This window comes from Mchenga conophoros, linkage group LG9, assembly GCF_057382185.1.
Source record: "Mchenga conophoros isolate Kocher_MC1m ecotype Shallow Benthic linkage group LG9, M_conophoros_male_GT1.1, whole genome shotgun sequence".
NCBI classification, from domain to species: Eukaryota; Metazoa; Chordata; class Actinopteri; order Cichliformes; family Cichlidae; genus Mchenga; species Mchenga conophoros.
In genome coordinates, this window is record NC_140534.1 from 27,388,411 (window position 1) to 27,412,987 (window position 24,577).

At 40.5% G+C, this 24,577-nt stretch overlaps 2 protein-coding genes across 2 annotated transcripts; both read left to right on the plus strand.

Moving 5' to 3' along the window:
- Positions 1–3,107: 3,107 nt before the first annotated feature.
- timm21 (translocase of inner mitochondrial membrane 21) lies at positions 3,108–6,150 on the plus strand. The gene is made up of 6 exons (XM_085287313.1): positions 3,108–3,581; positions 3,984–4,046; positions 4,132–4,229; positions 4,355–4,428; positions 4,532–4,637; positions 5,787–6,150. The coding sequence occupies exons 1-6, from the start codon at positions 3,293–3,295 to the stop codon at positions 5,877–5,879; spliced, it is 723 nt and encodes a 240-aa protein (XP_085143439.1). The 5' UTR covers positions 3,108–3,292; the 3' UTR covers positions 5,880–6,150.
- A 139-nt stretch (positions 6,151–6,289) lies between these two features.
- Positions 6,290–17,532, plus strand: LOC146567452 (uncharacterized). The gene is made up of 5 exons (XM_085287314.1): positions 6,290–8,647; positions 8,927–9,008; positions 9,110–9,269; positions 12,090–12,222; positions 15,307–17,532. Exons 2-5 carry the CDS (start codon positions 8,989–8,991, stop codon positions 15,507–15,509), a joined length of 516 nt encoding a protein of 171 aa, XP_085143440.1. The 5' UTR covers positions 6,290–8,647; positions 8,927–8,988; the 3' UTR covers positions 15,510–17,532.
- The last annotated feature ends 7,045 nt before the right edge of the window (positions 17,533–24,577 follow it).

A 24,577-nucleotide genomic window follows, 5' to 3' on the forward strand; every position in this document is an offset into this window, starting at 1 on the left:
ATTTTAAACCAACATTAAGACAAGACAGACAATACACTAACTAAGAATAGTACAATATATACATATATATACATACATACATACATAAGTCACTCATAAATAAATAGTTGGAAAAGAAACATGTGTAGTTGTAGCAGCAAACAGTGTGTTAAGTGGATGCGTTGTACAGGGAGATGGCCACAGGCAGGAATGATTTCCTGTGTCGTTCAGTGGTGCTTTTCGGTAATCTCAGTCTCTCACTCTGCCTCTGGACTAGTGGGTTGCTGCTCTATGAGCTCAGCAGGAGGAGTTGAACCCACAGTGGTTCCCTGGTGGGTAGGAACATCATACTTCAGGTTCAATATTATAGTTACGTTCTTGATGGTCTGAACCTCAGACAGGAACTGGTCAGGACAACTGACTCAGTTTTTTCAAGTTCTGTTACAGAAAGAGAACTAAAACAGCAACACCTACACCTCTACCTGACCACACAATGTTAATGATTTGTCTTTTCAGTGTTGCTATAATATTTTCGGTTGCTAAATACAGCTAAAAGCAGAAAATTCATTGTTGAAAAATCAACACAACCCGACTTACGAAATAAATTCGTTCCCGAGGGTCTTTCGTAAGTCGAAAATTTTCGTAAGTCTAAGCACCCATCGCGCCTTTTGAGTGAACGATAAGCTATAGGCTAATTGCTAACTGCAACAACAATCTGGTCGTTAAGTCTGACGTCACTAGCCATGTCTGGGCCTAAACTCTGCTGCAGGTCCATATATCAAACGATCACTATGGCATTACTGAGAGTTGAAAAACTGTCTAAAGTATTTCATCTTTAATAAAATGATCAGCATTCTGCTCTACCAGGTGTAACAATTGAGTTTAACATCCAGGCATCCATGAAAACGGAATTTATGACATTTAACGGAGTTAGAAGTTAGCAGGAAGTTAGCTCGCTAGCTTCTATCTAAATACAATATAGCATGTCCTGACTGCGGGGTTTTGGAAACAAATTAAAACGTACAGCTCTGTTATCACTTCCAGCATAAATGAAGACAGAAAACTAAACAGCAGTGACGTTTGTAGGCTTACTGAAGTTTGGCTAGCTGGTATATAATGATGTGCTACGTGACCGCTAGCGACACAGCTATGTTAGCATAATATAAACAAGCTAACTTTTTTCCCACTCGATAAAAGTTAACGTGAGTGTTCTCGGTGGTCAGGAACAAATGTAATCGCATGGCAGGATGCTGTAAAAGGACCAAACTTCAGCCAGGAGAACAACTGAGATAATCCATCCACAATACGAGGTTAGTCATTCATATACTGCTGCATGGGCTGGGCTGTAGTTACATCCTAAGATTTTAAAAACTGAGCTTAAATAAATGATTAGCGGTAATAAAAGCCGAGGGAGGTCAACAGTGATCACTGACTGTTTTAGGAGCTTTTTGAGATTAAATAGAAGAAAATACAAAACATTAAACATGTAAACAACACAAAAGCCATATTAAACGCAGACTACTTTAGGCCTGGAAGTAGGATTCGTCACGTCATCACTTAACGACCGGATACGTTGTTCAAGTGGAACAGCAATGCGCAAGTACGAAAGCCAAGGGGGTTGTCACATGATTCGGAAGGCATTGTGGGAATTGTGGGCATTGTGGGCTCAGCCAATAAGAGCCAGCGGATTTTGTTACACGGGCATTTTGCCGTACCGCAGGCAGAAATATTGCCGTTAAGTGCCTTCGTAACTTGATTTTTTCATTAAATGGGGTATTTGTAAGTTGGGGTTCCACTGTACTAAAGTTCCCCAAACAGTCTACAAAGGTTTTTTTTCTGTCCACCAAAGTAAAGAGATTTTTGTAAATTCACTTGTCCAAAAAGCAAATAAAAAGATCAAACAAAAGATATACTGAACGACAGTCAGCATTACCAGAGTTAGCAGAGCTACTGTAGCTTGGTTTATAGATTTGAATTAGGAGGGATGAAAAAGTGAATTCACTTGACTGGAATCTGCAATCTACTGACTTCTAATGGTGAGATTTTACAAGCTCTAACTTTAATGATACTTAAACAATAGGCCAGGCACGGCATTGCTTTTGCCTGAGCCTGTTCAGCCAGCAACACAGCTGTGTAATATGTGAATAAAATCAAAACCTGTTCCAATCAAATTTCCCTTTTTTTAAGTTTTGACCTTTTTTATTGTACTTCTAATTTCTGAAAAATTACTCTAAAGCTTCTTCTAATGCTCCAGAGTCTATTTGGACCATTTGGACATGACAACCATTAACTGAAGTATGAAATTATGCATTCCAAGGTTCACGTCAGAGTGCATGGAGTCAGGAGTAAATTGCAGTAGATTTTGTCAGTGTCTGTGGCAAATAAATTCAACTTACCTCCAAAACTGACAAATACATTCATAATTAACACACTTCCCATTGTGTGAAGACTGCAGCAAGACATCTGCAGATCTAAAAACAAAACAAAACAACAACAAAAACAAAAACAACTATTAAAAGCTAATTTACCTGCTCATTTGATGTCCCTCTTACATGGTAATTCACTCACTTGCTGAAACTCACACACACACACACACACACAGCAGATGTTTTGCAAATTTTTTTTTTATTTGAGATTCTTGTGTTTAGACCTTTAAAAAACATAATTCCACTCTTAAAGTGATTTAAAGAATATGAGATTTTAATATTCATTTAGATTTTTTCTGACTCTAAATTTTCTTTGGTCATTACTCAGTTTTTTTTCTTTCTAATGTACATTTTGAAGATATTCAGTTACTTTGCAACTTTGAAACTTCGTCTTCTGTGTGAACTTCAGCTTTCAACATTTCTACACTTTGGCTTATAGGTGAAAGATTTGGTGTATGTCAGTTAAATTTAACAAGCTTCCCAAATATTTCAGCACTTTAAAAAACAAACAAATATTCATGTATCAGCATTCACACTGCATTTTCTCCAGGAAATGCATTCTCTAGTTGTAACGGTATTTTTTTTTTCTTAAAGATTTTTTTTGGAACTTTTTATTTTATTTTGTTGAAGACGTTTTCGCTGTAGACGATGATGAAGAGCGAGTGACGTTTCATTGCTGCGCTGTCGCTTTAACGGTGAGTGACGGCAATATTGTGCGCCGGTGAAGCACAAATCCGGTGACTGACTTTAACCAGTCCTGTTGCCCAGTGTTTTGGGTTAGTTTAGTGCTGTGAATTCATGTATACTAAGTCCGTTTTGTCTACTTAAACCACACAGTAGGCTGGTTAGTGTAGTTACATTGGGAAGGGGCTCGCTCAAATCAAATCATGGCTTATATTCAGGTTTTGAAGGTCCTGCACCGAAATCTGCAGCACAGAGCACCACAGGTCAGCGTGCTTATCCATACGCACAGGAGAGTGTCAACATTATCAAGACTGGCCTTCCACAGTGGACTAGAGGCTAATTCGCCTGTGCTAAGCTGCTTAATACAAACACACAGACGGCGGGGTATTTGTCTCGACTTTACAGCCAGAAATAAAAGCAGCCCCGAGGACCGAGACAGGTCAGTCTCCAAGTTCCAGAGTGGGAGTCCAAAGCCTTCAGCTGCACAAAAAGGTATGCAAGGCGAGGAAATAAAAAGGATTTAAGTCGTGCTCATATGTACTCAGATATTAGGAGCGTAGTTTCATGATAGCCTGCTATTTTCAAAGCAAACCATTAGGGTTTGTCCGTAGGCACTGTGAAGAAAATGTACTATATTTAACCAAGCAATGATTTATTCCATTGCAGCAGCAGTTTTGGGACAAAAATATACACAATTATTGTATTTATAATCGCAATCAATCGCTCTGATTATCACCAGCAGCAGAGGAAATATCTTAAAATGACCCAGGAGTTTATTTACTGAATAACTGAACAAACACTTGCCTTTATTAGTGAGATTCTAACTTTGCCTAATATAAATGAAAACTATGCACAGCTGTTGCATAATAACCCTCCACACTGAATGCCTTCCAGTGAAAGAAGCTGGCAGGGACTTCACCTACCTGATCGTGGTACTCATCGGGCTTGGAGTGACAGGTGAATACAGCGGAATTAAAAAGCTGCAGTCGTAACCCAAGCAATTCATCATCCTGTTTGAAATGACGTCTGTGTGTGTTGTCAGGTGGGCTGCTGTATGTGGTGTTCCAAGAGCTGTTTGCATCCGCGAGTCCAAATAAAGTGTATGGGAGAGCCTTCGATAAAGTCAAGTCACACCCAGAGGTATGAACGATATTAGTGACTGTCAAACATGAGGCCAGGCTAACAATGTTACAGTTCAGTATTTAAGGTCCTCTTGATGATCTTATGAGGTCATATAAAAAGTTTCTTGTTTATTGAAAATGTAGGTAATTGGTGCATTTGGTGAGCCAATCAAATGTTACGGGGAGACCACCCGTCGAGGAAGGAGGCAGCAAGTCAGGTTGGTGTTTTGTTAATTAGTCAAACAAGTTCAGCAACAAAGCCCGCTTTTAGTTAAGGTAGCCTTAACATGTATAATGGCAGTCTTTGTCTCTTCTCCTCAGTCATATCGAGTACCTGAAGGATGGAATGAAGCATATGAGACTTAAGTTTTACATTGAGGGCTCAGAGCCGGGAGTGAAGGGGACAGTGCATACAGAGTCTAAAGAGGTTGGTATTCTGCCACTCAAAAGCCAGCTTATGAAATACATACATGCACAAGCACTGATTGACATTTCTGCGGTGAATGTTTTGTGTCTTTTCACTAGCACCTACTCAACTCGACTCTGCTCTATTCAGTTTCGGTCATTTTTAATCATATTTGAGTACCACCTCGATGTAGGTGGGATCGTTGTAGCAAGGCGACCTGGAAGTCCCCTGGCGTTATTTGTATGTGACACAAACACAATGCAAAAATGGAGGTGTGAAGCAGCACTGCACTCCTCTGTCGTCACTAACTAGGGAGAGCATAATTAGCCAGCCACCCTGCCATTGCCCCCGAGCCCGCTGAACCGCCCCTCTACACACCTCTGACACAGGAGGGCATCAAGCCAATTGTTTACCTGCTACCAAACTGATGCTAAAACTCTGCATCTCATCATTGGACCAAGCTGTTGGTTTGTGTTCTTATGAAGGAGTTGCTCTCATGACTCACCCAGTGATGTCACCCTCTGCTCAATCAGTGGCTTGTGGTCTATTGATGTCATATTTTCAGCTTGACTCAGCTCGCTTGGAAATCCAGACTAATAGGTACTCAAAAAGTACCTAGTAACAAGTACTACCATCTAATAGAAAAATGAGTAATTTTCAAATTGAGATAAGCCGAGTAGGTGCTAGTGGAAAAGATGCTTTTGTGGGGCCTACAATGTAGCCTACCTATCGTAGGCTCGTTGTTGCCAGCATTTATGCTTGTGCGGGTGTATTACGGGTAAGTTTATGTTGATGTTGTAATTATTATTCCCTATATTGAGGCAGTGATTGTTGTTCTCTCACAGTTAAATTGAAAAAACGTGGCAAAAAAGTATTCCCAAAAATGCACAGAAGAAATCGGCTGTACTGGACAGACCAATCACAGTGGTTGCGGGCTGTGATGTGTAGTTAGATTCAGGTGCATGTCAGGTTACGTCATAGAGTTTCAGAGGATTTTGCAGTTACAAAACGGCTTCAATGGGTAGATTTCACACTGAAGTGTAAATCCCCAGTAAGTGGCACTGTGTGTCTTCCTAAAGCTTTACCTAGTTTCATATGTGATGGCCGTCACATCGCTGATGTTTTTATATGTGTTTAATCAACCAGTTTTTTTTGTTGTTGATTTTACAGAATCCTGAAACTGGAAAATATGAGTTTCGTTATATATTTGTGGACATGGATGTCTACCCAAGACGGACTATAATTGTGGAAGATAACAGATAAGGACCTTAGATGTGTGATTCAGCGTTATGGAAGCATGAGGAGTGTGTGTTAGATGTGTTGCTGGACAAAAAAGCTGGAGAATTCACCTTCACATAGTGTCAGAGGCTGTTAAACAATTACAGCTTTGGTGTAGCATTTGGTGTAGAGCCTTGCAAAGCAGAGATCAAAGGATCACATGGCCCCGTGCTACTAATTTATAAATGTTTGTTTTTTTTACTAGATTGTGATCTTGATTTTGAATAAAATAAAACACTTGGGAACAAACATACAACTGTGTGTGTGTGTGTGTGTGTGTGTGTGTGTGTGTGTGTGTGTGTGTGTGTGTGTGTGTGTGTGTGTGTGTGTGTGTTTTGGACCCTCCCAGGGAAGGAAGTATGTAATAAGTTCTGTTTGTTGTTAGCAGTCAGTTTTCAAGATATCATTTTCAAATCTTGTTCGATGGCAGATACCAATAGCAGCTTAAGCTGTTTTCATTTTAGTTCACATCAAATGTGAACTTCAGTAAAAACTTTATATTACCCACTATATTTTGGCTTCAAACTTCTCAACAATAGATTAGACCTTCATTGGGGGACCTTCATTGTAAGCCCTCCAAGGTCAAAGTTAATCTTTGGGCGGGGGTGTAATTCAAGGAACTATATTGAGTAATACTTCATATGAAAGCGCATGGACAGAGCTCTACAACACATTAACTTTTTCAGTACAATGCCCTACAGCGTTACAATGACCCCATAAATTTTTACAAACTCACACACTGCATAACTATATCTTAAAATCTCAGGTTTCTATAGCTTGTACAGCCAAAGATAATAAAAATACATCATTTTAGTATGTAATGCTTCAAGGTTAAAGGTCACACATCAGGGTGCTGTAATAAAACCAGGCTGACGTCAGTGTGTATTAAAAGCCGGCTAAAGTTAGCAAGTTTAATAAAACCAGGCTGATGTGAGCTTGTTGTAATAAAACATCATAAAACAACCATGTTTTAGCGTAGCCTTTGTCCTTCTAGGGGAGTTGCACTCTCTCGAGTGCTCTTGTTTATTGTAGAGATAATTTTCATTGGAGCTACAATTCTTCCTTCATTTGTAAGTTGTTTTTGGGGTGTAAGGTCCAATGACAATTTAACACATCTTTTACATGTTAAGCTCTTTTTTTTATATACATAAAATACAGGTCTAGAAAATATTATGGATGCTTTCCTGTCAAGTTTAGTTTATTTGTTGTGTACAGAATTACATTTTTAGACATGAAGTATGAAACAGTCACCACTAGATGGAGGTAACGCATTGAGCTATGTACTGCATGACGTGCCCTTTTTTACATTTTTGCAAGTATTTTCCATATAGAATGTGGAAACTGTAATAATAAACCAATATTAAAACTTGTCTCAACTTAATGTCTCATTTTAAGCAATGGCTAGCAAGATTGCTTTGAATTTAGTCTGTTTTCCCTCTATTATTTTTAACTTCAAAACAGTGCTAATGTCACAGGCCTGGATTAAACAGGATAAAAAAGCAAAAGCAGGGAATAATTAGAGACAAACCAGACCATTAAATGTTCCCTTAGGCTTTCAGAGGCGGTCATATATCCATAAAGCTTTTTATCACCCTATAATTTGGAACTGAGCCCATCTATTGAGCAAAAACAGAAAATATTGATATTTCACAGAGTTACAGCAAGAGGCGTTTCGTAAATCCAGTTTATCCAAAGTATATATGCATTTTTCTATCAAGGGAACAAAGTTTGATTAACAGCTTCGATCTTCTTACGTCCGAGATACTGTTGCTGGAGGTCAGCACGAATAAAAACCTCTATAAATCTCGCGTTTAATGGGTTTATGCTTCCAAATATTTGCACTGATCTCATTCTTGTGTAATACTGTATCCCATGTGTACCCAATCGTCCCTAGAACTCGTGCTACGTTCCATGACCCTCGGAAATAGTGGAATTTGTGATGGACCCCCAGTAAATCGTTGTAGCAGTTATCTTGGAAATGTCGCTTTTTATTACTGTTTCTGCGTCAGTGCTGCTGCTGAGATATGAGTCTCGTAGCTTTATATTACACGTCTGTAAATCATCTAAAAACAGACAGATTTAGGTGTTTCTTTTTTATGAAGGGGTTAAAAGTTGTTGGGTTTTTAATAATTAAAAAATTATAAACCATGAACGTACCCAAGATAATGTTTCTGGTTCGCATACCGAACACGAATTAGCTTGATGCTACTCGACTCTAAATAAGTTCTGTTTCAAACAGACAACACTTGAACGGGGAAATTTACGCGATTAATTATAATAACTGCGTCCAATAATTTGTTCCCAAGAGGGGGCAGTTTACGGGAAGCATGAAGACAGGAACCCTGTGAACATTTGAACACCGCCCACTGTGAAAGCGAAGGCATCGCTGAACACAGGGGCGTGCTCAGTCAGTCAGAGCTAGCTAAAACTCTGTAGGACTAGTTTAGTTGTTTCTCCAGGGTTAAGCCAGCGTGTAGCTGTTGTAGTAACTAGCTTATGAACTTGTATATAAGAGCAGGAAGGTATGCTCACCAAGCAGCCCAGTCTCCGTCGTTGTTTTTCTTGCGGTGTGGGTAAATAGTGTACGGCTGCTGCTGTTCCTGTTGTTGTTGTTGTTGTTGTGGCCTGCTAGCTCTAAACTAGCCGTAGCCTCATCTGACTCACGGAGCTCCACTCTCATCACATCCCCGAAGACGTTTGGGGGAATGGCACACCTCGTCAGTTAATCAAGAAGACCGACTTGTCGCTACAGAGTAAGTTTCGTTCTTGTGTCTGCTTTTACTAGACCAGGAAGCTATACTAACTGACAAACCGCCGTGTTGAACTCACCATCTTTTTTTTAAGTTGCATAAAAGTGCTTAACCCGAGCTCTGTGTGGATAGCGGCTTGAGGGTTACACATTCCATGTGAAATCTTCAATGATTAGTTAAGACAGTGCGATGGATTTTTTTTTTCTTTTTGGTTGAATAGCCTTGGTGAAAAATGAGTTAAAAATTGCTTTAAGTGGAAGTTTTTCCTTTTTCTTTGGGCAGGAATCTGCAGTCTTCTTCCTCAGCTATGAGACTCTCTGCTTAATAATTAACATCTCACAATAATGGAGCTATACTGGTACATGTGAGTATATTGTATGTATTTTTCGTTAATTAAATACGGAGCTTAAAACTGATCCTTGAATCTGATCAACCTTCCTTCTCATTCTTTTGTGTCCTTTACAGAGTTGTCATTATATTCATCGTCATAAAGATATTTTTCTATGTGTGCTGGTACCGGTCGAGACAGAGGCAACTGGCAGCATACCTGAGCAACCCACGCAATGCTCAGATAGTCATTGTTGGAGGAAGGGCCTACCTCCATCAGATGTGTGAGAGACAGAGCGTAAGTGCAGAACCCCCAACACATATGAACATGCACCTCACAGCGCAAAAATCCAGCTGTGAACTTCTGAAGTGGTTTCACACCTTGGAGGAAGTGACTTTATACACAAAAGTTCAAGGGTGTTCACAGTGAAGAGGACCTCCTCATGCTGGCTGAGAGACTGGAGCTGAGTGAGAAAGAGACAGTCAAATAAGGTCGTGGTTGTGTTACTTTCTTTTTTCTTTTTGCAGGGGAGTTATTTGCTTTCTCGAGAAGGCATGCGGTTTCCAGTCGAGTCATTTTTACTTCGATAGGCAGCATTTCACTTTTAGTGTCATACTGAGCAAGTTTGTGGTCGTCCATTAATAGGAACACATTCTGGTTTGAATGCATGTGGGGGTTTTCGTTGATCTGGAGCTTTCCCCCCCCCCCACCGTCTCTGTGTGAACTGTTGTGCAAAACCCATTAAAGCGAAACGCAAACACAGGGAGTAATTTAAATGATTGTCTTGAAAAACTTTTTTTAAGATCCTACCATTTACAAACTATTCATGAGATATATTGGGAGGAGGTAGTCTCGAATGTTTAATTTGCTTGAGATTGTGATTAGTTTACATGGTTTATTCAGGCTGTTTATCCAGCCAGCAGAATGGCTTTCATAGTTTGCTTTGAAACCTCTCATGTCTTGCCGAAACACGTGCTTTTCATGCTCATTTTAAAATTAGCTATTAAAGGCAGCCTTCTGTTTTATGAGCCCCTTGAAATGCGTGTTGGATTTGCCTGTGTTTCTGTTGATGTTCTCAGGGATACGTCTAGAATAATAATGCCTTTCCTCAACTTCAGCGTGTAGCAACTGTTTTCTGTGGGTTACGCCACAGGTTTAGGCATCGTGTTTGTACCTTCCCCAGGGCCGTTCAGCTTTACTGCCTCTCTAAAACACCTGCAAGCAATCTCCATGATTCAGAGCTTCCCCAAAATGAGAATTATTAACAACGGTTTCTAACTCCAGACCGCTACATTCACTCCTTGTTAGGTGTTGTAAATGCTGCATGAACGGGAAAGTTAGAAACAGGTTTTTGTAATAGATTATTAATTTAAATGGAAATGTACATACAGAAATTCATCTTCACCAGATTTTGAATTATTTTTCGGTGTTGTCTGTCCATGTAGCAAGCACACAGAGGGATATTTTTAGTATTGTTTGAAGGATTTGTGCAACAGGAAGTGACCCATTTATAAAATAAATAATGTAGCAAATGATGCAGGGGCGACTGAGCAATGCCGAGGCCTTTGACCTTGGGTTTCCCAAGACCAATTATGATATTATGTGTGCTATCTGAACTGAAGGAACATGCAGTCCAACACAAGATTGCCGGCTGGCTATACCTCCTTGAACTCATTTTGCTTATTCACTCCTCTCTAATCTTCCATTTGTTTCACAGTTTCTGCATTCCCCCGTTCCCCCTCCCACACTTTCCCTTTTTCTCCCCTTCCTTTTTCCCCCTGTTCCTCTCTTTCTTCCTTTCTCTCTTCTTTGTTCCCTCTGCTGTCTCGGATATATAATGTTCCCTGTTTAGATTTTAATGGAATGTGCAGCAGGGAGACCCCTGTGGTCATCCATAACCCGGTACCCTGAAAGTTTTCTGAAGAAATGCCAAGACGACTCAGCTTCATGATGCAGCACTACTTGTTAAACCTCTTGGACAGCTCTACTCACTCAGAGACTAATATGGCAAAAAAAAAAACCCAACCTTTTGATAGATAAGGGCCATGGAGAGAAATCCAAATGATTTGATAAGCTATGAGCTGGTTTCAGTCCTCTTTTTTTTTTTAGGCCTACATAAACAGTTGCTATTATGTAAGTGGTACCCAATACCTGGGCCATGGACTGGTACTGGATGAAAGCATTTAATTAGATTTGGAAAATACAGATCACAATAATTGTGCAAGTTTAGTTTAATGTAGCTTATTAGTGTGGTAATTATCTTGAACTATTCTGTCGGTGCTTCACTTTCATCATCATTTCCTATCACGCCCACAACAACAGGATGATTAAACTAATAAGCTCATTAGTCTGTCATCACCGACTTACAGCGTGTACACCTGGATCACCAACATGGGCAACAGGTTCAAGAGAGCTTGAAAGCATCATTCAAAGGTGCTGATCTGTCACTTAATAAAACGGACTTCTTTGTCATATGTGGGCTGTATCACAAATCTGCAAAAAGCATTTTAAAACAGACATTTTTTAACATCTCAACTATTTTCCCGTCTTCTCTCATTTCTCCTCTCTTTCAAGGAAATGATTGTATGTGTATTAAAAACGTTCCAGCCTAGTGTAATGTAAGCAACAACTGCTGTTATGTTTATACAATGAACTGGCAGATGTCCTCGCTTCTTCTTTTGTGTAAATACAGGCTTAAAAAACGGTTTATCGGGTTTGGGGGGAAAACGTTCCATGGTGGTGATCTGTGTTTGAAGTCAAACATTAATGATTTGATTCTTTGAAAATGCTGCCCGGCTGTTTATGTTCTGCCCTTTGTTCACTGGTGGTTTTTTGACTTGTGAGCTGTGGACTGTGGCAAAAAGAAAGAAAAAAAGTTTAAAAGAGCTGATGCATGAGTGTAATATTATGATAACCAGCAGCAGCGTCATCTCCGGAGATGTGTACAGTAAAGTTAATGCGGCTCGTTTCCTAATAGTGTTAGCGGTGTTATGATGTTGGCTTTAGCTAATAGATTTCTGTCTGTAACGGCTAAGTGTGTATGTGTGTATTTCATTGTGCTTCTGCTTTTTGTGTGTGCATTTGTGTAATTAACTCTGTGTTTCCTTCCTCCTGTAGCAAACATCAGTCTGGCCTAGTTGGTATGGTGTCCAGGATGACCTTTCACTAGAGGAGCCCTCCACAGCCCTGCCACCAGCAGCATCCTTCTCCCAGCTCGACATGCCACCACCATACGAGGCAGTATCTGGAGGTAACAAAGCTGAATAAGTCACACACATCTTTTGCCTCCTTGTTCTGTTGTTAGCCTGCAAGCGAGCCCCATTCAAAATGTTTCCCCCTTCTCGTACTTCAACATCCTGTGGGGTAGAGCGCTCGACCGTTATCCACTAACAAGTTGGTTCACAGCACCCAGTAAAGAAAAACAAGATATTTGATTGGCACGAGGGCTTAACTGGAGTCCCCTATTCCACCTGCGGTGCTGCTTTGAGCAGTTTAGTGTCAGATTACACAGCTTGATGGTTTCACTACAACATAAGGGTGGTTGTGTCATATGTACTTGAGATGAATTGTGCGTTAATTACATTCCCTGACACCCCCCCCTTAGTAACTGCATTTACATCGATTTCATTCACAGAAACGGTGGGAAAGTCCACCACGTTTCCTGACTGAATACTCTGTGTGGTCGCTGTGATTACATAGTTTCATTTACTGCGATGCAGAGCGCTTGTTGCTGACAGTTTTATAGTGGAAGTGGCTTTTTTCAGATATAAGTAACTGAAAAAGAGAAGACAACTGCCGGATGATGTTTTTCGCTCTGAGCAGCGTTTGCCAGCTTTAGAAAGTCTCGGGGCACACATCAGCTTTGGCATTGCTTCAGAGCCTGTGCACATAACGGCTGTAGTTTCATCCAGTTCCCTTTAGTGCTCCATAGTACTTATTAGAGCTGGGCGATATATCGAGTTTTTAAAACATATCGATATATTTTTATACGAGATATAAGATGTGACAATATCCTTTATATCGATATAGTCTATGTTACGTTATAATTATAGTTGTGGAGCCGCAAGTTTGCCTCTCTTTCGTCCACTTTTGTCTCTACGCAACGTTACTCCGCCTCGCCTTCACTGAAGACAACTCCCCCTCCTACCCCATCGCTTCACGTGCAGGCAGCGACAAGACGGACACGGCAAATCTCCGTTAACGAGTTACTGCGCATCGCCCCATGCGTGGGGCTGGACGGCGTCAACGTGCTAACGAGCTAAACATGCTAACGAGCTAACCGCGCTAACGAGCTAACAGCGCTAACCCTAAAATCCTTTCATTCTCTCAAAAGTTGATAGCGCGCCTTATGTATGAATTCTGGTTGTGCTTGGTGGCCGCGAACCGATTTTATGTGGTACACGGCGTTCAGCAATCTGTCAAAAATGTTTGAGTACGACTTTGGTAAGCTACGGAGCTGCACCGCTTGATAGATTGTCGGCGCATTACGGCTACCGAGGAGCTTCGCGGAGTGATACGTACTGTGCATCAACGTAATATTACCGTATTGTGTGTGTGTATAAGGACCATAAATGGCACCTGTAAGAGACGTGGTTATGAAGCGGATTTCAAACTCCAGGCTATCAGTCACACAGTAAAACTTGGGAACAGAGCAGCTGTAAAATCTGTCTGTCTTTGTTATTACGCTCAGCGTCTTTTAGTTTACATTTTGACTGCACAATTGTGAGCTCTTTGTTTAGCACAAAAACAACCTTGTTTTCTTTTATTTATGGAGCATTATTATTTAATGAATGCTCATAATTTAATTTTGAGTAATTTTTCATGTACATCTGTGCTGTATGTTAATAAAAGTGCCTGTGTGACATCTGGGACACAGCTTTGACTAAGAACTCTTTTTGTTCTTACTTTATGGCTTAAAAAAAATATCGAGATATATATCTTATATCGCCATCCAGCTAAAAAATATCGAGATATGAATTTTGGGTCATATCGCCCAGCCCTAGTACTTATATCTCTAAAAAGAGCTGTCCTAATTAAAATGAGTTCACATGCTGGTTTGCAGTCAGAGGTTTGTTTATCAGAGTAACTCCATCAAAATGAAACCATCTGTTTCAGTTGTATCCAAGTGCATTGCTTCTGTGTGTGAGTTAACTCGTTTTTGATGACTGTTTTAAACTGCGCCAGAAAAAGCAACACTAAAGAAGAAAGACCCTAGTTCCTTTTCCTAACAGAGGCTCAAGTACTGGACATGTGACTGGCACTTTGAGAGCTGATGACTCTTTCCCAATTATTTTGTTTTTTAATTCCATTACCCCACTTTTGTTTTTCAATTTTAAATAATATTGCTACTCGTAATCACTCTTCTCTCAACTAGAAAAGGGATTTTCTCCCTTTTCTAGTTGGGGTTAAATGTACTTTAAACAGTCATGTCAGTGCTTTCAGTTTTTCCTGTTTTGCATAATTAGCTGCAAATATGTGTTTTTGTAGGAGGGCACAAGCTAGCCACTCCAGCTTTTAAATCTTTGTATCAAGTTTCAGAGCGTCCTCTTTCGCAAATGGCATCTCATTTGATCTGAAGTGGTAGTTGAGTCTGACAAGCAGGATGTGGTTACAAAGGCTGGAAATGGTGACATTTCAGCAGCAGTGTAATTACACAATGTGACTGGTTCCATTTCGCCCTCATATCAGATCTTTTTTTCCTATCGGAGACACCGGGGAGGGGACGTTTGGGTTGCTGTAATACAGCAGTTTTAATAGTGCCACTGCATGAAGGTATAATAAGCACTGAATTCGGCGTTACAGCCACACAGCACTGTGTAACTCCTGTTTTCTGCGTCTGCTGCGGCACAATTTAACATTCGCTGTTATTGAATATTTGAAAGTTTTGTGACCGTATGAAGCATGAGTAAAAATTCATCATCTCAAAAAGCTCAACCGAGAAGCTGTGAGAAGTACTGAAACCTTTTTTTTTTTCCTCTTCCATAAAGGGAGTGTCAGGAAGGTTAAGATTATAATCTTTTTTTTATGATTTTTTTTAAACAGCTGACTAAAGTCAAAGTCCTGCCCACAAAAAAAAAAAACACCTTGCTGCTTCCTAACATTACAGCTCATTCTATGATCAGCGTGAGCCCCATGTTTAGAGGTGATTTATGTTTTCTCCTGTCGGATGTTATGGTTGAACAGTTTGTTTGTAGTTTATTTTGGTGCATAGTTCTATTATATTTAAGGTGAGGGAAACATTTATCCGGTGGATATCCCTAAACTGAGCAGCTCAGTTCGGGACAAGTGTGTATGATTTCCTGTTTCCTTAAGCTGTCTTCTCTGTTCCTTCCAGAGGACGACCTGAAGCCCCCTCCCTACAGCGAGTGTGCCCAAGGCGACGTGCCCGACGCCCCGCAGCCCTGCCATAACACTCTTCGTATTTCTGAGGGAGGAGACTCCACTAGCGTAAATGAAGCCCCGCCCCCCTATACAGCATCTCCCCCTACACAAGTCAGCCAACAGGACGGCGCTGTAAGTCACAGCGGGTCCACTTAATCAATCCCTGATGCCAGTTTGCCTTTTCCATGCACTGCCTTCCTACGTTCAACCTCAGTGATTGTTGCCAGCCTAACTCTCACAGGAGAGCAAATGTTTATTTGGATGTTTGTGCGTGTATATGAGTGTGTGTGTGTGCATATGTTTGTTGTTTTGTTTTTTTTTAACTTTGTGTTGTTTAAAAAAAAAAAAAAAAGTGGTCATCTGATGAGTTTGGCAATAACAGATGACTTCAGTGAGCCTGTGTGCCTCAGTCAGGACTGCCTTCCAGCTAGGATGAAAATAATCCCCTTGACCTCTGAGTTTCAAGGGTATCAGTGGAGCCACAGATGAGCGAGAGAGACTTTTAAAGTGTGCTCTGTTTTATAAAGGGTTTCTCTGAGGCCACCTTCTTTCACAGAACTAAAATAGTTGATCAGTCTCAAAATCAAACAGATGCTTTAGTTTTTGTTCCAGATGCTATGAAGCATAATATGTGGGGCACGGCTTCATATTTGTGTCCGTCTGTAGACGCTGTTCTGAAACACAGTAAGCGAGTAACAGCCTTCCATACAAATTCACAGTGTAGACAATCTAATTATATTTCAGAGGAACTTTGCTATGTATAGCACATGTGCATAATAAATACTTTCAACTCCAAACTGTGTTTACTCAGTGCTTCATTATGAGTGCACTTGAGTGCTATTTGATAACAAATGCACCAATTGTCTTAGATAATTACCCCATTATCCCGTGTGTTTTTTTTTTATTGTGGTGATTATACCGGGACGTTAGACAGTTCAAGTGACTATTACCCTGAGAATGGGATTGAGCGAGGGCGAACAGAAAAGGGGAACAAGTGGATGAAATAAATGTACGCTGGCAGTAGAAAAGATACGGAGCGAGTGGTCGTAATCGGTGTAGCTGCTGGGTTCTTTCTGCTGCTCATCATTATTATCTCCTATACACCAGATTGCAAATAGTGTAAACATGAATTCTTCTTCTGTTAAAAGTTGGAAAATTGGACAATTGCTTTTGTTCAATGGGTTGAGAGAAATGCAAATGTGTCTTATGTAGATGTAAATCCAGCTGGAGGATGATCAAAATCATTGTAGTGAATTGTAATTCTCATTTAAATATGTCTTCAAATGAAAACGTGTAACAACCCTAGAAAAACACTCACAGGGCTACGAGCAAAGGCTCAAAACATTCTTGGATGTGAAGGCTGCTTTTTGTGGTTTTTAGAAGTCACCAAAACTGAGCTGTCACTTTTTTCTTCTCTTTTTTTTCTTTGTGAAAAGAAAACGAACCAAAAAAAATTTTTTTTTTTTTTTTTTTTTTAAACAGTTCTGTTTCTGATCATTTTTACCTCTGCCACAGGGTGGTAGAGTTCAGCTGTTTTACATATATGTTTTCTTCTGTTGCAATTTTTCAAATACTATTTCTTTGTAAATTTTGTTTTTGTTCTTTTCTCTTTTTTTTCCTGTCACTGCATTTCAGTTAATCCAGAAATAACACTGTACTCCCAAATAATCCATTTTACGTGTTTGTTTAATCAGTCTGTGTGTAGTTTCTGACCATTAAGGGGGCGGGGCGTGAGAAATCTAGAAAAACTGAATGAATTTTAAATGTTTTCTGGACTTTTGGGTAAACGGGGTCTGTTCGGAGAATCACATGTGATGTACTTTAATGGTAATTCTTTGTATTGTGATGACAAATCGTCCGACGCTGATGCGTTTTTACCAAATTTACCTGTGTTGGTTTTACAATCTGGAGGATGTAACGGAGAAGCTCCGAGGTGCAAATCTGAATGTGGGCTTGAAATGGCATCTTTTGTATGGCGGCAGCATGATGACGATTGACGACCTGAGTGTTACGAGGCTTCTGTCCGTACTGTGTCCTGTTTGTTCACTTCACGTTCATTCCCATTGTGGGCAACATATCAGATGTCCCCACTTAGTAGCTTTGCAAGTCGAGGGGAATTAATTATTTTTTCTGCTTTGGGAGAAATGCATCTTCTGTATTAAATTGTTGTTATACAAAATATTGTCAGTTTCATTTTCTCATGTTTGAGGTCACCCCTGGGCTGCACAGCAGAAGAGCAACACTCACTGGTTCGAAAATACAACACAATCACTTTCTAATATACACTTTGGTCTCTGAAGTCTCCACTGTCTTTAAAATCTGCACCTGCACTTTGTAATGCAGATTTTTCCAAACCAGGGAGCTATCACGTTATTGCCCTTTTCTTTTCTTTCTTCCAAACATTGAAAAGCTCTATCTGTAGCTAGAGAATTAAATGTAGCTGCTAGTAGCTTCTTGTATTCGCTACGACAATGAAATCATTCTTTTGCTCCCTTTAGGGTCACCACAGAGGATCATCTGCCTCCACCTCACCTTAGCATCTTTCTCTGTCACACCAACCCCTCTGTATATCCTCCCTTATGACATGCATGAATGACCTCTGTGGTTTTCCTCCTGCCTGGCAGCTCCATCATTAACAACACTTGTCTAAAATATCCACAATCCCTCATCTGCACCTACAAACGCTCAACCTGAGCAGCCCCTCTGATGTTTCTTGTCCATTCTTCTCACTCCCAGTGAAAATCTTAACATCTTCATACAGAATTCACATTTCCTCATGTTACAAACTTATTCCAAGATGGATTATTTTATCATTTTTTATCTCAGAATTCCACACACAGTACCCTGTAATGGTAAATTGAAAGTTTTCTTGAAATTCTTGCAAATGTATTCAAAGTGAAAAACGTATAACATGTACACAAGTATTCACAGCCGATCTCTGATGCAATCCCACCTCGAGCCCATACATCACTCCAACCCCTCACCTCATACATAACGCACCTTACTTTTAAACCGACTCTGATAGACCTCATGCGAACATACAGTAGAGAATGACAGCTAAATACACATCGGCATGGCACTATAGTGCTTCACCCAGTATGAACTCCTCTCATTTGTAAGGCAGTGAAAGGTTAGCCGTGGGTTCTTCCTCGCAGACTGCTGTTTTCCTCACCGCATTGGAAGTTCTGAAAAACGAACTAGGTACTGAGAAATCCGTGCAGCCAAGTGTAAAAAGGCACTATTTAAAGAGTTTTTTTCTTCTGTCACAGACATGTTTCTTGTGCTCATTATGTCAAAGTAATTCCAGCACAAAAGGAAAAAATATCACCAGGAAAGCAGTCTGTACTCATTCTGGCTAATATGGGGCTTCGGTGCTCTGAGTTAGTCATGTCTTTGATTCAGTGGTCCTTTAAGTGTGACCGTACCCTCATTAACCTCAGTTGAGCTGGTAAATACTTGAACCTTGTTATCAACCGATCCCTCAATGAAGTATGAACAGTGGAGGGATTATTAAATAGAATAAAAAAAGGTTAACCACATGTGAGTACATGTAGGAGCAGAACAAGCTGTGACCCCGTAAATCGCCACTAGAGGGCAGTCTCGCACCAGTGATAATGTCAGCCACATGCTTTCGAGCAGCCTGCACCTGTTGCTGAGCCCGGCGGTCTTTGAGTGCTTACAGGCTCTTGCTGGTATCCCCCCCAGTGCAGGATGATGTCTTTTATCACACGTTTAAACGGCAGAAAGCTCCACTGACTTTTGTTCCAAAGTTTTAGATTTCTGATGGAAAAAATAATTGGGCTCAGTCAGGATCAATTGTAGAGCCCTCTTGTGGAATGAATGCTCAAGGACATTCATTTTTGGAGCTGCATACAAATAAGCTCAGCCTAATGTTGCATTTTCTTCAAAGAAAAGTTTATGAATCGTACTTAAAGCACATTAAATGTGGTCAATCAAAAAAGATGAGAAAAATGTATTTAAGGAAACAGCTCCCGCGACATTAGACTATAACCTTCGTTCACCGATTCCTGTGTTCATGCGTGACAGACCGTGTTGTGTCAGCTGTGAATAAGTTATCCAGATAAGGTGTGTGGCACTGATTTTGCTGTGCGTAATTTATGGTTTTGGGGGGAAATATTTGCATTTGGGGAAACAGGCAATAATCCATCATGTATATCGCTTTACTGGTTATCACATCCTGGTATAAACAGCTGCATAATGGAGACTGCTCTCAAGGATATTCACCGAACTGCCTTTGGAGATTACCAATGTCTTGAAGGCCATTCGAGGAACACAATAGATGGCTCAATTACCCACTGTTGTCTGTCAAAGATATATTGCGCTCCCAAGACGTGCAAGTGGATGCGGCACCTGTGAAGTGACGAGGATTTTGAGAGTAAGGTGTACGCACTGAACACGGAGAAAGCGGTGCCTCTCGAAGTCTCCGGGAGAGCACATTCCGGGCATGGGTGAGGACGGATAAGATGTCAAAAATACTTCTGTTTTTGATTTTCCACCACAGAGTTGTTTCAGATCAGGACTGCTTTTTTTCACTGTTTGAATTCTTCAGTTGCTTCAAATTCACATTACATTCCTGTGCAATGACAGTGTATCGTCGCAACTCTGAGGGAGCGTTAATGAGTTTCGCAGGTCATTTAACAGCTAACAGGTTCCTGTCTTGTGCTGAATACCTTCATCGCTTTTTGTTATCCTTTTTTTTACTTGTTCATTACAGTTTGTATTATGCATTAGAAAATAAGGAGTTGCACTTATTTACGGGATAACTGCCTGCGTAACTTAAGTCCTTCAGCAACTGCCAAGTGACCATCCCTTGCAGGACATGCATATCCTCTGTAACTTGTTGGAAATGAAAGTGATTTCCTGTCCCAAAGCACGGCGCACGTGTGTTTTGACATTGCTTGAAACATGTGTTCAACTTTCAGTCTTGTGCAGCAGCAGTTTAACTTAGTGTGGACCTAAATTGTTCCTCTGGTACTTTAGTGGCTCGCAGAACCAAATTTACCATTAATGTCTGTTTGCTTCCCATGTGAGAAATAAGCGGGTGAAAAACTGCGGTGCTTTCTGTTCCGTTCTACTTTATACTCCTACTGCAGTACAAATCAGTGCTGCTTCCTACTACATTTGTTTGACAGATCTAGTTACTGGCCCACAGGGATCCACTAAGGTAAAGTTCAAACGTGTGTTATTGCATTTAACAGAGTTCTATCCATTTTTCTCTTATATGGGATCATTTAATAAACAATAATGTCTGTCATGCAAGAGTTAATGAAACCCCTATTAAATCACACGGCTCTTGCTCAATCTTCATTTGGGGTGAGAGGAACACAGGAGTAGGGAGCTTATCTCCAGGAAAAACCCTGATCTTTTCATTAAACCTGGGATTTGCTTCTGCCCTTTTGGACACAGAGATTATGAGAACTGATGTTGCTTGTTCAGATAGAAAATACCCCAGAAGGATATTTAGACCCTGTGATTATCCAGCAGTTTATCATTATATTGTCATGATTTAGCGGACGAAAACAAGACACCCTGAATAAGTTTATGTTTCAAAGCATTGCTGCCCGTAACAGCTTTCATCTCCATCAGGTGGCAAAAGCATGATAAGCAGGTTGATTGTGTCTCCTTGGCCCCACAAATATAGATATGATCTAGAGGGCAGAGACATGCCTGCTCCTGTCTGTGATGACAGGATAAGTGAGGATGTCTGAATGTCAGGCAGGAAGGATGAGAACTCGGTGCAGACATGCATGTGTCTCGGTGTAATGATATAGCAGTCAACAAGGTAGGGTTTTTTATGTTAAGGATTTATTGTACCTCCTGGATATAATCATCATTCTTTCTTCAGGACCTCTTCTTGATGGCTGCACAGTGCTTAACAGTACTTACAAAATGTGCAAGCAGTGCAGCCTTCCCCAGAGGTAATTTGTTAGTAACCGGAGCCGGTATATTTTGCATTTTTAATCCCAGAAATATTATCCGAAAGGAAAGTTGTCATCCAGGCAAGTGAGTTTGTGACATATAGGCTACCCACCGCCGGTTTCATCAGAACCACGAAAGGTGAAAATGAGAGATTCTCTCTTCTTGGAGGACCTGCAGCTCTCCCCGGCACTGGCTTGTGAAGGAAACCATTCATCTAGCCCACTGCCGTTCCTTCAGCACTGTCAAATTTCAGCTGAGAGCGGGCGCAGAAACTGTTTGGAAACATCTCCCTGACTTGCAGTAATGCAGTAATTCTTATCGGGATTCGCTGTTCCAAAGTGTTGGGTTTGCCCTTGAGCATATTGGATTTGACGTGACGTGCATTGCTGACTTGCTTTGAAACTACGATGAATTGAAGACGTGTGTCAGCTCCTTGCAAACAATGCTTCTCCACTTGTGCAGTTTATGGAAAAACTTAAAAAGGAGCAGGTGCAGACCAGATTGAATGCTTTTTTTTTTTTAGCTGTCAGAGGAGCAGACATAGATCTGCAATACACAGAAGCAATGAGGGAAAGAGCAGAGACACTGAGAAGTCTAGAAGTCTGCAAATCCTACTCAGTGCTCTGAGTTCTTCCAACCTTTGACCTTATGTTAATTTCACCTACAGCCTGCTGGGCCTCAGTGATTACCTGCTGTCCCAAACAACAAAATCCAAGTTCCTCTGTAGAAAATGACGCCTTCTGTCTGGTGCCAAAGGAACTGTTGTTCCCCGTTTATCAGCTTAGTGAAAATTTACATTTTAATTGAATCCTGATGTTTGAGCCAAACTATACTTACTGAGTTACTGGAGCCCCTTCAGAGAAACGACTTACAGGCTTGAAGTGCAAGTGCAGCGAAGATGACGGGCAGTCAGAGCCGCTCACATCAACTATGCAGAATTTAACTTCATGTGCCAAGATAGCTCATTCTGCTGTCACCAGGAATATCTTTGGCTTTAGTGTGTGTGGGAAAAATCACAAAACTCCAGCTGGACTTTGTGCGTGTGCATATTTACCCATCAGCTTGTATGTGTTTTAATGAGTTTGAATGTGCCAGGATTTTCATGCTTGCCAGGGGTGTACATGGAACGTGTGTAAAAACAGAGGGGAATTAGAGGTGGGCTTAGGACTGTGTAAGTATGTGCATGCGTGTGTGTGTGTGTGTGTGAGGGTGTTGTCTGTGTTCTCAGATCACTCACAGATCAGCGCTCTAACATACTAATTAGGATGGACGCGTCCACTCCTACTCTGTCTTTGATCTGGTTGTGTTGCCCAACTGTGCTGATGTGCGATACTCAGTCTAATAAGACACGAGATAAAAAGATATGATTCATCAGCACCTGTCTGTGTTTGCTCGACCTTTTGCATCCATTTAGAATATTATATTAGACAGCGGTGGGGGTGTGAGCTGTGCGCCTGTAGCTGACAGAACAAAACCCATAGGTCTCATAATGTGGGACATGACAAAGAAAACAGAAATAATGTAGAAGCTGAAACCAGCAGCAGCGCAGTATTCACGCTTGACCAAACCAAGACTGAGCAGAGACTGGTGAGACTATGATATTGTACTTATCAAGCTATTATTACCTTTGGTATAATGATAATAATAGCTTAATACCTTTGTATAGCACTTGTCAACATACAGTTACAAAGCGCTTCACAGTTTGAATAAAATCCACAAACAAAAAAACTAAACTGAAATGAGCAAACCCACTCTGGGAACTAACAGAAATCAAACTGAACTAAAAAACTAAATTAAAATGAAATTTAAAAAAATCTAGAATGGAAATCTAAAACTATAATAACTCGAGCACAGTGCTGTAACAGGATGCCTCCTCTGTCATTAACATCAGCATGAAAACTGTGTACAGGGAGCTTCACCACATGCGTTTGCATGGATGAGCAGCTCCTAGCAGGGGCGCTTCTGGAGTTTTTTCATAGGGGTGGCCATGTGGGGGCCACTAAAAATATTGGGGTTGCACACAAAAAACATAATGTTCAGTTTTGTTATGCAGATGTCAAATATTACTTTACTTAAAAAATATGCAACAACGAGAGAAAGAAAATTTCCTGTTATTAAAGTTGATATCACTGAAAATAGGTACATATGAAAACCAAATAAGATTTTGAAATTGATAATTATATGTTTGAATTGATTGATTGATTGATTGATTGATTGATTGATTGATTGATTGATTGATTGATTGATTGATTGACTGGAAGTCCCAGCCATCACTTTAATGATTCTCAGCAGAGCTGAGCAGAACAGCAGCTTACGATTCACTCTCGCCAATGAGCTAAAACCAAAACCAGTACTAAAACCAAACGACGAGCTGCAGTATGGAAGTTATTTGTTCTTTTTATCTTTTTGTCTTTTATCCATGGTGTAATTTTTTGTAAATGGTCTGCATTTATAGGAACTACAAAGCACTTTACATTGTTTTTTTTCCCCCTTTACCTATCCACATACTGATGGCAGTACAGTGCAACTCAACCTGGTGTTGAGTGCCTTGCCCATGGACACTTCAGCATATGGAAGGGCTTAGGAATTAAGCTTGGGTCATTGATGACGAGCCCCTGGGTCATCATCAATGACCCAGAGGCTCAGTGATGATGATGATCAAGACATCCCAAAGAAGCGTCAATCTGCTGCCTGAGCTAAAGCCGCCCCTCCTACTGACCAGTTTCAGTCTTGAAGTAAATGGTTGGAGTAAACCTTTCTGAATCAAGAAGATGGCTTCTGTTTGAAAACACTCTTTCTTCCCAACACCAGTCTTTAGATTAGTTTAGTATATTACTAAAGTGTTTCATTACACAAAGAACCCAATAAAGGACTATACATACTCTCATATGGACGGAAGCGCAGCCCATTAAAAAGCAATTAAAATGCTGATTTCATTTGTTATTATTATATGAATGCCCGAATGAGGCACCTGCAGGCTTCTTCCAAGTGCTATGCATTGTAACCAGATAGTGATTAACTTATGCATTATCCTGCTGATAAAGACAAACTGAAAAGTCAAGAGCATAAATAGAGAGACAGTTTTGCAAAAGAAGTCATTAAGATTCTGACTAATTACACCTAGTCTGACCTTCCAGTCCCATTACTTCAGCTGGAACAAATAGACTTTCTCATCTATTGCCCTTACCTCGTGCTTTCGGGGGCAAGGGGAAAAATTTGTGGCAATAGATGGGAGCTGCGACATTGTAACTTAAGGAGATTATGCTTTGGCGTGACACTAGAAA

Coding starts and splice junctions, on each gene's coding strand:
- timm21 (XM_085287313.1), top strand. CDS start 3,293: ATGGCTTATATTCAGGTTTTGAAGGTCCTGCACCGAAATCTGCAGCAC. Junction 4,047..4,131: donor CATCGGGCTTGGAGTGACAG/GTGAATACAGCG, acceptor GTGTGTTGTCAG/GTGGGCTGCTGTATGTGGTG. Junction 4,638..5,786: donor TGCATACAGAGTCTAAAGAG/GTTGGTATTCTG, acceptor TTGATTTTACAG/AATCCTGAAACTGGAAAATA.
- LOC146567452 (XM_085287314.1), top strand. CDS start 8,989: ATGGAGCTATACTGGTACAT. Junction 9,270..12,089: donor AGATGTGTGAGAGACAGAGC/GTAAGTGCAGAA, acceptor TTCCTCCTGTAG/CAAACATCAGTCTGGCCTAG. Junction 12,223..15,306: donor ATACGAGGCAGTATCTGGAG/GTAACAAAGCTG, acceptor TGTTCCTTCCAG/AGGACGACCTGAAGCCCCCT.